At 39.3% G+C, this 13,095-nt stretch overlaps 1 protein-coding gene across 7 annotated transcripts in view; it reads left to right on the top strand.

Moving 5' to 3' along the window:
- Window positions 1-13,095, top strand: part of enox2 (ecto-NOX disulfide-thiol exchanger 2) — a 178,755-nt gene that overhangs the window by 131,514 nt on the left and 34,146 nt on the right. For all 7 annotated transcript variants that reach the window (XM_039620342.1, XM_031740797.2, XM_039620331.1 and 4 more), the window contains one exon: window positions 2,410-2,565. In XM_039620342.1, the coding sequence (XP_039476276.1) occupies window positions 2,410-2,565 (156 nt within the window). The remainder of the gene's footprint in view (window positions 1-2,409; window positions 2,566-13,095) is intronic.

Genomic DNA, 13,095 nt, shown 5'->3' with positions numbered 1-13,095 from the left:
CCTTCTTTTTTAATGAACTATTCGCTGTTGAACAGCGAATAGTTAATTTGAAGTGCGACTGTATTGCCAGCAGGTGCCAGCAGTAGCATTATAGTGCAATAGTGATACAGAACGAGTAAAATGTAAGCACAAAGGTAACCTAGGAAGTGTTTTCCATGGAAATGTTAAGGTAAAGGTTTAATAAACCTGCTCAGCTTTTTACTTTAATTGTTGTTATACTAGCTTAACCTTGTAACTCTTCAGGAGCCTGCAAAGTATAGTAAAATTGAAACAGAAGTATTTTCTGCGTGGGATCTTGTGTTGAGCTCTTTAACTAGTTGCTTAAAGCCATTCTTTTCCACCGTAACCGCATCAGTCCCCACTGTTTGTTCTTTTTGTTATTTGGATTGCTACTAGCGAGTGCTCCAGCAACTGCCTGTTGAGTCACCAGCTGCTCGTATCTCCTCCTCACATGCCTCAATAGGCTGGTTGTAGTCAATGGTGTGTTTTTGCCTTAAGTGGTAGAACGGGTTTATTTCCTTAGCAGGAAGAGTTTCCTTATATATTTTGCAAAATATGGGGCTTTGTTGGAGGTCTGACCTCTTGTAGCCACCTCACTTTCATATTATTGAAGCAGCTCCTTTTTTTAGGCCTTAAATTGTCATCAGACAAGACAACGCTCTTTTGCTTTCTTTTCTTTTTTTTTTTTTAATACTGCTATCATTGTGGACAGCATGGCATAGTCCTATGAAGCATCTGATGAATCTGATAGTCCCCAAATTAAGTCTGCATCATGACCACTACCCCAGTTATAAAGGACTGTCTTCAGCAGCAAGAAGAACAAAGTGACCTCCTGCAAATGGTTTAAAGATGACAAAGGCATTTGGGGTTTTTATGAACAATCAGAAGCAATTAAGACGATAACTCAACACCTTTTTAAAACCTGCTGCTTTTAGGGTAGCCTTTAGAGCAAGCATATTATATGTCAGAAACAAATATTTGTGATTGCCTTGCCATGTCATAAAATTAGTTTTCATAGAAGTAGTACACCGTAATTAACCTGTAATTAAAAGGAAAAGACTGACACATTACACATTAATTTGGTTAACAATAGATTGATTTTAAAAGCACAACATGCTACCAAATTGTAACTTTGTTTGCAAGAAAGATAAACAATAGTGTTAAAGGAGTAGATGAAAGATGCCTCTAGGATGTTACATGTCAGATGAACTGTATTGCTTTGTCAGTGTTTGATTTTAGTAGAAGCAGATTGATCAGCCGAAACAGTAACTGTTACATCATCTTTTGAAGAGCCTTACTTTGACATGATGTCTGTGACCTGATCACAGTTCTGAAAAATCTGTCGCTGAAAATTAATTAGTCGAGTTTTAATACTTTCTTTAGTAATTTCATGGTTCATTATATATTTTACACAGTTTGGTTATTAAATGTCGTTTAATTTCTTTTTAATTTGTTGGATATCGAACACTGTGGGGATCCACACTCCTCCTGTCTGCTCTGCTGAACCCTCCCACTGTGCTGACTGATAGGACCGCATCTGCATATCTACAAATAAACTAAGGAAAAACATTAAATTTTCCCAGAAATTAGTTTGCTATAAATGTCTCAGATTCATTATTTTGCTGGTTAATTTATGTATTTCGTGATTCAGCTGGTGACCAACATGTCTGGCAATCAGTAAATGTCACCGTCTGTAAAACAGTTTTAACTAGTGTCATTTTTTTTTAAACATACAGTATCTTGAGCATCACAGTTTGCATATAACCTCTTGTGACAGATTTGTGAGCAGAGCTCTTGCATGTGCATTCACAAATGCAAAAGCTTCACTCACCCCAGGGCATAATTGTAAACTCCAGATCCTCTGCAGGTGATGTTGACACAGTGGATGATGTGGTGGGGAGCATCATTTCCATTTTATAAAGTTCCGTATTGAGACTAGTGTGCAAAAAAAGTGCAGTGTATGCTTGCGTTTCAGTTTGAGAGTAGGTGTGTCCATGCTTCCCAGCCACTGTGTGAATCAATATTGTAAATAAAGCTGCTCTGATATGTAGACCCACTTGCATTATCTGTGAGTTCATCATTCAAACAGCAGGGGTGACAGAGAAAGAATGACTCAGTAAAAACTTCTTGAAATATGCATGTGGTTCGCAAGATTATTTATTCATGCATGGCTGTGTATTCCATTATGTGTAGGCTGCTTGTGTGTCACTGTTGTTGACAGAGAATCACTCAGGGAATAAGTACGCAATGTGAATGCAACTTAAAAGATTTAGTATGGGCTGAGGTGATATCTGACCAAAGGTTGGTTATTCAGTGCAACTCTGTTTATTGTTACTGTGTAGGTGTTACTTTTTCCCTTTGGAAGGAAACTACTGTTTGATCTCATTCATATTTCTCTCCTGCCTCCAGATTTCGACCCTAACCTTGGTATGATGGCTGGAATTACCCCCATGAACCCAATGATGCCCGGTCTCGGTATGGTACCTGCACCTCTCTCCCAAGACGTACCGGTTGTCAAGGAGATCATCCACTGCAAAAGCTGCACCTTGTTCCCCCCCAACCCCAGTAAGTCATAGTATTATGCTAATCCTACACCAGCTCCCCTCACTGGTCCAGCCTTTTCTTCTAATACAGCTAAAAAGACCACATTTCTCTGCTCGTGTTAGAGCTTGAGATGCAGCACCTTAATTAAAAATACCCCAAAGAAGGGTCAGGTTTTGAAATGCATTATTTTTTAATTGGGTTTAATTAATAATCTTGTTAATAATTTCCCAGTGTCCTGGACAGCATCTTCAGCTAAATTGATCAGAACATTAGTTCAGATTGAGCATAGATGGCTACAAAGTTGAGACCAAACAGCTGATCTCAGCTGATGAGATCAGCTGACCACTGATCATGTTGGTAAAATCTTAAGTAAGCCCTTTTATTTACATTGCTTTAGCCTGCTGACAGTTGTCATGCAAGCCACTTTGCAACCCACATCAAGCTCAGGTCTGTTCTATTCTGTTTGTGATTCTACTTTCGCTCTTCGACGTCCTTATGCTTTCGATCCATGTGCGGAATAGTAGGGAAGTCCCACAACATCCACGCCTAAATTATTTTTTTCACTTTACTCCAGATGCAAAAGAAATGAAAAGAAAAGACGAAAATTGAGTTGTTTCTTGAAGATTTGATCATATTTCTCTGTTTTGGTGATTTATTGCTTTGCAGGATTTCTACACACACGGTTTTGTTAAAATGTTGCTTAGACTTAGTATTACACTGTCATAAACAATGTCACTACAAGAGAAGATACACCTGTTCACTTTAAGCTGCATTTACATTCTTACAAACACTGTGGAAATTCTCAGGGCAAAAATCTGACTTTGTATAATCTGACGGTATGTGTGTTTCCCAGAGTGACGTTTATATTTATCTCACCACCACCTTCCAATTATTCCAAGTTAGGAACCAAAATAGTGGGGGGTACTTTGATTGATCCCACCTCTGCTTTACGGATTTCCTGCTGCATAAAGCTTTCTGCCTGGGGACTTTTTTCAAACAAGTGCTACATGTCATCTTCAAGGTGAACTGAAAGAAAAGCTCCTTACCACATTAGCATTCGCTAGTTTACAATCCTTTTGCAAAACAAAACACACTCCTGAATTTTATTAGGCAAATATTGTTTTTCACGGCACACGTAAAGCTGTTTTAAGATATTCTTGTGCATCTGCTGTATGCATTTTGGCTCAGTATATGTGACAAAATAGAGCAGAGAGAAAAGCAGATTAAAAGTTTAACTTCACCTTGGATCATATTTCGAGCTAGTTGTCAGGAGCAAGTAGAGAAATGAACCAGGTACTTTGTTCAGGGGCACCTACAAACCCTGAGGCTAAATGAGGGATCAGCTTGTCAAGAAATTACCCAACAACTTTATAGCCTGTCACAGTCACTCACAGTCACAAGCGCGAGTAAAAACTTTTTGTGGAAAATGATCTGTGCCCAAAACCTTTTCAATCGTTGGTGGCACATGGACATGAGGCTTAATTGGTAACCTTTTTCATCCTCCTTGTTACTTTCTACTTTCCTGCCTTTCTACTCTGCCCCACTTACTCTTCTCTCACTTTTTTGATCCCCAGCTCTACTTATGATCTCTTTCCTTGTCACTTATTCCAGTGTCACAAAAAAGCGGTTCATCTATATGCCAGGTATTTTAAAATAGGCAGACAATTGAGAAACTGTCTAGCTTGATTCTTCTCATGAAAGTCAAGTAGCTCTGTAGGAGGTCTACAGGAATGGCTAATGCCCAGTGAGAATTGGCGCCTTATCAAATGGGTTGATTTTGTGTTTCTGTGGCTCTGAGAGTTCTGGTGTCGATCTCAAGTTATTGGTGTATCTGTCAGGGTCGTGTTTTCCAGCTAAGGGAACTGACTAAAACCAGTTCAGGTATTTGGCAAGGTTGTGGTATGTCACCAATTTATTTGCAATATCTCATCTACAGTTTGACTCCTTCTATTTCCATCCCGAAAACTGTTAACTGAGAAATAATATTAAAAATATGTTGCTGAGCCTTAAGGTCACGACTATCAGCCCAAACCCCAAAGGAGTTTTGCACTTAACAGACCATTAAAGGACCTTTTGAAGGTGTCTTGAGGAATCGGACACCACATCTTTATGGAGCGAGGCAAGGCCAGCATATCTAACAGACTGCCAACTTAACGCTACTCTTGGTCTTGTTTCTTCTTTGGGAGGTTTTGCTAGGGAAATTACCGTTCTGCCATGAATGGGTGTCTGTGGTGTGAACATCTGGCCATCAGTATAATGTAAAAGATGGATGATAAGTCATACCTGGTCTCTTCCTCCTGTTGTTCCGTGGTCTAAGTGTAATGCTCACATTTCTTGTAGGAGCTTCAAGGCATGGGCAATGATCACCTTTACACAGTAAACTGCACTGGATTGTTCTGACACGTCACATTACACTGGGCTACTTCTGCTTTTCTGTATGTGATTGGACCACACGGGCCAGCCATCACTCCACATCACTCGTTGTCCTTCATTTGACAACCTTTCTGAAGCTACTAACTTCGACCCACAAGACCTGTCATTTTGGAGTTGCTCTGAGCAGTCGTCTAGCCATCGCAATTTGGCCTTTTGTCAGAGTTGCCTGAACTCTTACACATACCATTTTCTCCTGTCTACAACACAAACTTGAAATCCTGTCTGTTTGCTTGCTGCTTATTACATTCCAAGCCTGAAAGGTATCATTGTTATAGGATCAGTGTTATTAATTTCACATGCTTTTAGTTTTAATGTGGTGTTATTGGTGATTATCTCACCTCGACTGAAAAATCCACAGGATTTCCCTCAGTCAGCTAAAGGACAGGGCTGGACGTGGCATGTGGGGATATATCTGGAGACCTCTAAAGCTAAAAAGAGAGTCTGACATGCAAAAAACAGTAGAAAACTGCTTTATTTAAGTAAATACTGTCAGATAGTTAAATGCACAGTTGCACCAGCTACAACTATGTATTAGCTTTTATTTAAGAGGAAAAAAAGTTTACCCAGTCTTTCATATCAAAAAATGGTGTTAAGTTTTATTTTTGAGAATATGATCTTGTCAGCATCTGTCTCGCTAAGGCTGTGTTGTCTTCCCAGTATGACAGAACTGACGGTTGAGTGAGAGGAGAACATTGTGATAGCACTGAATCATTATTTCATACTGCATGCTGTCAAAAGTGCTTTGAGATGCAAAATAGTGGTGGCTTGGACAAATCGTTGGGAGATGAAGTTATTTGAAGTCTTTGTCATGTGTTTACCCAGAGAACATATAATACAGTTGGATTATACTTCACCATTGAGCCAGTATAAAGCTTGCTGTAAACAGAATGTGTGTGAATCACTGGTACAGTAGTCGCATTCGTTTTATAACGAAGGACTGCTGCTTGGAACCACAGCCATATTAATGTTGCACACGGTTTGAGCTGTTACAGCGAAACAAACACTGGCATTAGCTGCATTGAGGCGTTAAGCAAATATCACAGGAAAGTACTCGCATCTTGGCAACAAGGTTGCATATGGTGTCCATCACAAGTAGTCATTACCCTCTAGCTGCACACACTCAACCTGACACCGCATGCAGCATCCTCGCTCACTGACCTTTTAGCTGAGCAACAACAACCCTTTCAGCCCTCCCCCAGCTCTTGTGCTTTCTCCCTCTTCTGTCTTCTCAGTGTGCATAACCTTACCATCAGTGTACATCCTCATCAAGCCCTTCGTCTCAATGCGTCCCCCCTCTTGACTTCAGTCAAACCCTCTCAATTCAGCATTGATCACTGGTTCACGTTCTCTGCTGCCTCTTTTGCCGGGTCGACTATATAATGCTTTGGTGGTATTGTAAATGATTTGCGAAGGCTTTACTCCCAATATTTGGACCTATGGACCCACTTCAAAGCTTGATAACTGTTTTTCTTAGCCAACCCTCTGAGGATGTTGTTAGAGAAGAGTTTGTATAGTTATCTTTAAAGAGATTTTAGTATTCTTGCGGTGTGTACCAGTTCGACATATGAACACATACAGTATAAAATATTTAGGAAGGATGCTCAGAAATTTGTGGTTGGTTTGTTTGGTTTTTTCAGTTTCTTGGCTCATTATTGGTTTTGATGCATTTCGCGTGAGCGTTGTGCGCTACAAGCAGGGCCCCATTGTACATGCCAGTGTTTCATGTGTTTGCAACAACCAGTTTTTCAGACAGTAGTAAGCAAACCAATTAAGTGCAAACAAACAAACAGTCACTGATGTGCAGATCGCAGTGTGCAGTTGTGAGACAGTTGTGCCATTTTTTTGCCGTAATTCTTCGTGCTCATGGCTTAATTTACCCCTGACAAGAATGAACTAAACATAGGTACTTGAATGTGTGTAGATTGTAGTTTATCTTGTAAACTGTTGGCCTTTGAGGGACAACGCCTCCTCTCTGTGGCATCTTCTCAGACCATGAAAAGGTGTCTGGTGATTCGAGGTGATGGATTACAATAACCTGTGACACTGTAGCAAACCACTGGGTGGTCATACGAAGAGCAGGCCATTGGGACAGGGCTGGACTAAAAATTAGCCAGTGTGTTTGCTTTACAGCCACATCCATGCAACTGTATGTGCAGAATAATTCAGTCTAATACAAGAGAAAATCACAGGGTAATTTTTGAGGCAGTGGTTTGTCCTTTATTATATTATTAGTTCTTTCTAACCTGCTAAATTCTATTTCGTCTCTTCCATTTAGCCGTCTGCTCAATTTTCTCCTGTTTCTCCTGCTTTCCTTTGTGTGCACTGTCGAAAACACATAGAATGTTTTTTAGTCATTTGTGTTGTATGATTTCCCAAATGATTTCCACAAAAGATCCCGCAAAAGCTGCTCCATCCATCCTCTTCCTATGTTTCCTTAGCCTCAGGTTCACTGGCTCATTATATTTGCATAAAATGCAATCACTTGCACTGTTCATAAATGCTTTGATATCCTCTGATATCATGTATTTACTGTAATCTGGAAATCACAAATAGCTCATCTAGAGAGTTGTTTCTAATTCATTTGCATAAAATGTTCTATTGTGATAAACAGTGCGATTCAGTAGCACAGCAGGCAGCCGAGGGGATTGCAAACTGATTTCACTCCTGCTAAGTTTTAAAAGATACACAGAAATTAACAGATTTAGGCCAAAAAACCCCAAGACTTTCCATTGTATTCTTTTTAGATAACTTACAACATGTCACGTTAGGTTATTTCTGCACTGCACCTGTTCTCCCTTCTCCGTCCTCCCTGCTCCATCGGCCGCTCGTGGACCGAAAAGGTCAGTTAATTTGGAAGTCTTTGTTGCATCTGCCAACAAAGCGTTTTCGTGCTATCGCAGCTTTTTCTGCTCTGCCTTTACTTTTTCTGTCCATCTCAACTGAAAAACTAGTCTAATCCGCCAACTCTAGAGGTCAGCGAATGAAACAGTCGATGTTTTGCTTTAACGGTCACATTTAAAGAAAAGGAGAGGCAGGGGGAGGGATGGGTTGTTGGAGCCTGTGTGTAAAGGTAGAAGAGATATAGGGGGAAAAAATTAAAAGAAAGAGATGGTGCTGGCTCTGGCTCAGGGACATAAAGTTTGTTTGCAGCTCTTCAGAGTGCTGCATGCAAGTACAAGGAGTTCTGACAGCAGGGGATTATGAGCTGATAAAGCTTTTTAGCCAAAAGAAAACTCTGACTTTGGATCGTTACGTTTTCACAACTAAACTTCCTTCCCCTAACTTTTTTTCTTTGTGTGCTACATGCTGCTATAGTATATTGTTGTGCTTATAATAACTAAATAATGTAACAGTTAGCAATATATATTGTTTATTATTGCCAAACCAAGGCTTTAAACTGTGTCCAAGTTATTAGAGTGCATTGCCGGTTGGCTCTTTATTAGATATTATGAATCAGTTGTTTCACCTTTATTCCTTATGATCATACTGTGCATCTGCTAGGTCAGTCAGTAATTACTTGTTATTAATAGTAAGCAGTGTTGGGACTAACGCGTTAAGTAACGCGTTACAGTAACTACGTTATTATTGTGGTAACGAGCACGGTAACTAGTTATTATGCCAAAACCAGGAACGCGTTACTCGTTACTGGAATTTAGATAGGCTCGTTACTCGTTACTTCGTGTGGTGGATATCGCGGAGCTTCCACAGATTCAATAACATTAGCAAGTGGTGGAGGCCAGCAGGTGGATGACGGAAAAGGGAGGCAAGAGGAGAGACCCGAAGCGGCCGCCGGTCCGCGTGTCAGGTGAACTGCACTTCAGGTAAGAAGTTATGACCTGCAGTCTATCGGAGTCAGATATAAACCAAGTTTAGGTGGAGTTTATTTTCGGTATGCTGACATTTTCGTACTGCGCGTGCTAGCTAGCATGACGGAGTTTCTATACAGCTGGGTGGGTGCTATGTTACTGATGTTGAACTTTATTTTGTTCATACGGTTAATTATTAGAGTTGCCAACCGTCCCGTAAAAAACAGAATCGTCTGGTATTCAGAGAAAATATTACGCGTTTCGTACTGAGGTGAAAAGGAACACAGTTTGTCCCGGACTTCAGCTACAATGAAAAAGACAAAGCTGAAGCTCCACAGCTGCCTCTTCTTCTCTCATTCTCTCCTCTCCCGTTTCTACTTCAGTCATGAAACTGATCAATGATCAGCTGATCGGCTTTTCTCTGTTTATTTACCGCCCACTTTACGCCAGAAAGAGGAAACCAGCGGATGTCGCGCTAAACAACAGCAGCACGTTTAAGCTTGATCAGCTGTTGTTAGAATTTATTTAATATTAATTGCTAGTATCAGCTGATGTTTGCTGGAGCCACAGCTGTAAAGCTGCTGGTCATGATATCGGTTTGTATATCTGGTGAGTGGGAAACATGCAGATGAAACCAGGAGATGTCCTTACTGAATCATCAGAGCTGAACAGGTGATGGAGAAACAGGTTTACCTTTTAGGTGACATGAATGAGTTGAAGGAAGTTATGAGCTGTTTCTGAGAGACAAATAACACCAGGATCCTTTTCACGTAGCTGACAGCTGGTAACTGTGCAGGGGCGGATCTAGCAAAGTGTTGCCAGGGGCCAGGTAGGGCATTAACAGGAAAGGGGTCACAAGGAAATACTTTTCTTTATTATTCTCATTTAAAATGTCTCGCTTTTAAAAAAATAATTATCTGAGTCTTACAACAAACGACTGATAGATTGATACATATATACCATCAGAACAGTGTACATCACTGTCACAACAGTGTTTGTTTTCATTCAAAGGCTTTATGATTTTTCCTATAATGGTGGGCGGTCTCTAGTCAAAATGCCGGGACGATTGTTTTGTCCCAGTCCAGCTCTGTATGCAGCTCATCTGCAGTCTGGTGTTACCTACATCTTCCTATTCAGAAGGCAGAATTTCCAAGTTCTGAGTACAATCAAAAGCACCACGACTGCAGTTTTTGTGTTGGATGTAAAAAGCAGGCTAGAATCATGGCGGCGGTCAACGACGGTCCAGGCGTGGGATTTCTCTCGTGGAAATGTGCACCTTATTTTTTCCTTTCTATTGGTAGGTGGCACAGTGCACTTGTGGCAAGTAAGCAAGCTAGAAGACTGGCAATCTGGCTGGGTATCCAGTTACGGAAGCAACACATTAACAAGAGAATTCTGAGTAAAACCAAAGTTACTTTCCCTAGTAACTAGTTACTTTGAAAGTAACGAGTAACTTGAAGTAACTGAGTTACTTTTTTAGAGAAGTAACTAGTAATGTAACTAAGTTACTAATTTAAAGTAACTTACCCAACACTGATAGTAAGCAATGAAACTGTACATGATTACATTTTCAGTATGCTTTGTTTAGTATAGACTTTCTAAGGTAGTAGTATCTCACGAATAGTCAGGCTCCCCAAATAGCATGTGGTTCATTATTTAAAATAAATATGGTAAGATGTTAACTTTTGTAGGTTTTGTGTTATGTAAGTGTTAATAGTCTCCAAGTAACTCAGAATTAAAGCTTTCTAGCTTTAATTCTAAGGAACTACTGTCTAGTATAAAGTTGCCTCCCCAGAACCAAGTAATAATAAAATCCTTTATAGTGCACAACATCTGCAGTTAACAAGTTCTATTTGTAACACCTTAAACACATTAAAATTATACAGGGTTTATTTCAGTTAAACAAGAAGTCATTACACGTAGAACTGTCCCCTTTAATAACCGATCACTTCAGAGATTTTCTGAAAAGCAGTTGAAAGAGGCTGCGATTGTTCAAGGCTACGAAACAATCATTGTTTTCAGCTGACGGAGCTTTTTGTTGTGCAGGATTATCTATGTGCGCAGCCAATCCAGATGTTTAATGCCCACTGAATTCCTGTTATCAGTTCTCGTGAGTCTCATAGGAAAGGTCTTTAACAGGCCTAATCTGCCTACAAACCTGCCTACAGAGATTAGTAGGCAGTTATCATTCACTGTAATCAGTGACTGAACAGAAAACAACACAGAGCATGTAGAAAACCTCAGGTAAATGTGTTAACCTTGAAACTTAACCCCAAAAAGTCATTTTGGTGTCTAAACGTAACCAAATAACATGTTTATTGAGGCTGCAGAACGAAGAATGCCTGTTCTTGTGGTACAGCGCCCTTATGTGTGGTACAGCACAAAGTAAGAGCATGTATAGAACAACATATATGAGAGCATAACTTATTAATGACGATTTTCTTCCTTACTATTAAGTAGGAGGCTATTGATCGAGAATAAGGCATTAGTGTTTCATAGTAGCTAATAATGAACTTAAACTGTTACCAAAACCGAAACTGCATAAGGAGTCCACTACCAGTCTAGTTTGTTTTTCAGAATGAGATGAGCCACCCTGCTGAGAACACAGCAGCTTGTGCCGTTCTCTCCTTCATTCTTTTATCAAATCTTGTGTTGGATTGAATCCAGAGCTTCTTGCTTTACAAGCATCAGTGGAAGACTGTTTGGTTGTTGAATGACTAAACAAAATATAAAGAAACATGAACCATGTGTAACGTGAATCTGAAATTGTATTCACCTGTGCATATATTAGAATAATAAGAATATGAGGGGATAAAACAATTTTTCTGAATGCACTCTATATATGTGCACTTGTGTCAACAGATGAATTCTTTAAAGACTGATCCAGAAGGCAGAAAAGGAAACTCTGAGTGTCATACAGAGGGTGCTGCTAGACTCTTTCTTAACAGCTGTTACTAGGAAAAAATACTTTTTTGTTTCTCGTTTACTGCCACTATTGAAATCTACTTCTAAAAACACTAAAATCCTGATCAGTCCTCCTCATATATCTTAGGTATCCAACCAAGTTCAGCCCCATTGCAGAGATTTCCTAGTAGACGTCTAGAAATACAGCATCCTCTGCATTACACTGATTAGCTGGTTCACTTCTCATACACCACGCTAATCATATTCATCACGGATGAGAAGCCGTAGCTATTGGAGATTAAATCAGTCGACATTCATCTGTGATGAATAAGTGATTTCTGCAGTGCAAGGGACCTTCCACATTAAAAGATCTGTCACTTTGGGGCCAACAGAATTTCATTTTCATGGATGGGAGGGTTTGATTTTTCAGTTTCTCTAACAAAAAACTCTTGCTTAAAGAGATCATTATTCATTAATGATATGATTAAGCTTTAATTTTTTTTAGGTCATGAGTGCTTTATTCTAAATATGACTTCACTGAAAATGCACAGCGTCGCCCTGAGAATTTGGTTTTTGCTTGTATTATATACAGATGCCATCTTGCTCTTTTAATGTTGCTGTGATCTGGCACTCATTATTCTCAGTCTGAACATAGAAGCCTTTTCTAAAGTGGATTTTTCATTTATGCCCTGCTATTACGCTGCATTTGCTTTTGTCAGTCTTGCTTATTTGGTGATGGGATCCTTTATTATGCTATAATTATTTATTATCAAATTTTTGCATTTCTCATAGCACCAATTGTCTTCTCTTATGTTTATTTTAATGGATATTTTTATTGTACATGATAATCCAGGTTTTATTTTTATGGTTGGCTGTAGTTCTGCTTTATTTTCATCTATAGTTTTAACTTGTCTCCATGTTTAATACACAGATGTCTTAAAAAAAAAAAAAAAGACAAAATAAACACCTATTCGATTAAAAGCTGAACAAAATGTTATTATTACAAAGTGATAAAAGTTTTTTTAATCATTTTCTCTCATTTTTCAGGCAGTGCTGTTGATAATAGTTCTGTTTGTTGCTTTGTTTTTGCTTTGTTTTGTTTTTTTCTTGCAATGAATTTTGAAGAAAACCACTTTTCTCTGGCAAAATCCAATCAATAGTTACCGCTGCTTGTATTGTTTTCATCTTCACAAAGAGCAAAATTCATGCTCAAAATAAAGTGTTTTACCTGAATTATTCTTGGGTTGCCTGCGTTTAAGTTCACATAGCAGTGATTGAGAAACATTGCAGAGGACTTTTTTGAACTGCGAACATTAAGAAATGCTGTCGACTAATTAGAGTTGTTAGTTTTTCCAGCCTCGTCTTTATATTTCAACTTGATGAAGTCTTCCACACGGCTCTTCTTTGT

The sequence above is a fragment of the Oreochromis aureus genome, linkage group 2, assembly GCF_013358895.1.
Source record: "Oreochromis aureus strain Israel breed Guangdong linkage group 2, ZZ_aureus, whole genome shotgun sequence".
NCBI lineage: Eukaryota > Metazoa > Chordata > Actinopteri > Cichliformes > Cichlidae > Oreochromis > Oreochromis aureus.
Note: the sequence above shows the minus strand (reverse complement) of the source record. Positions and strands in the feature narration are given on the sequence as shown.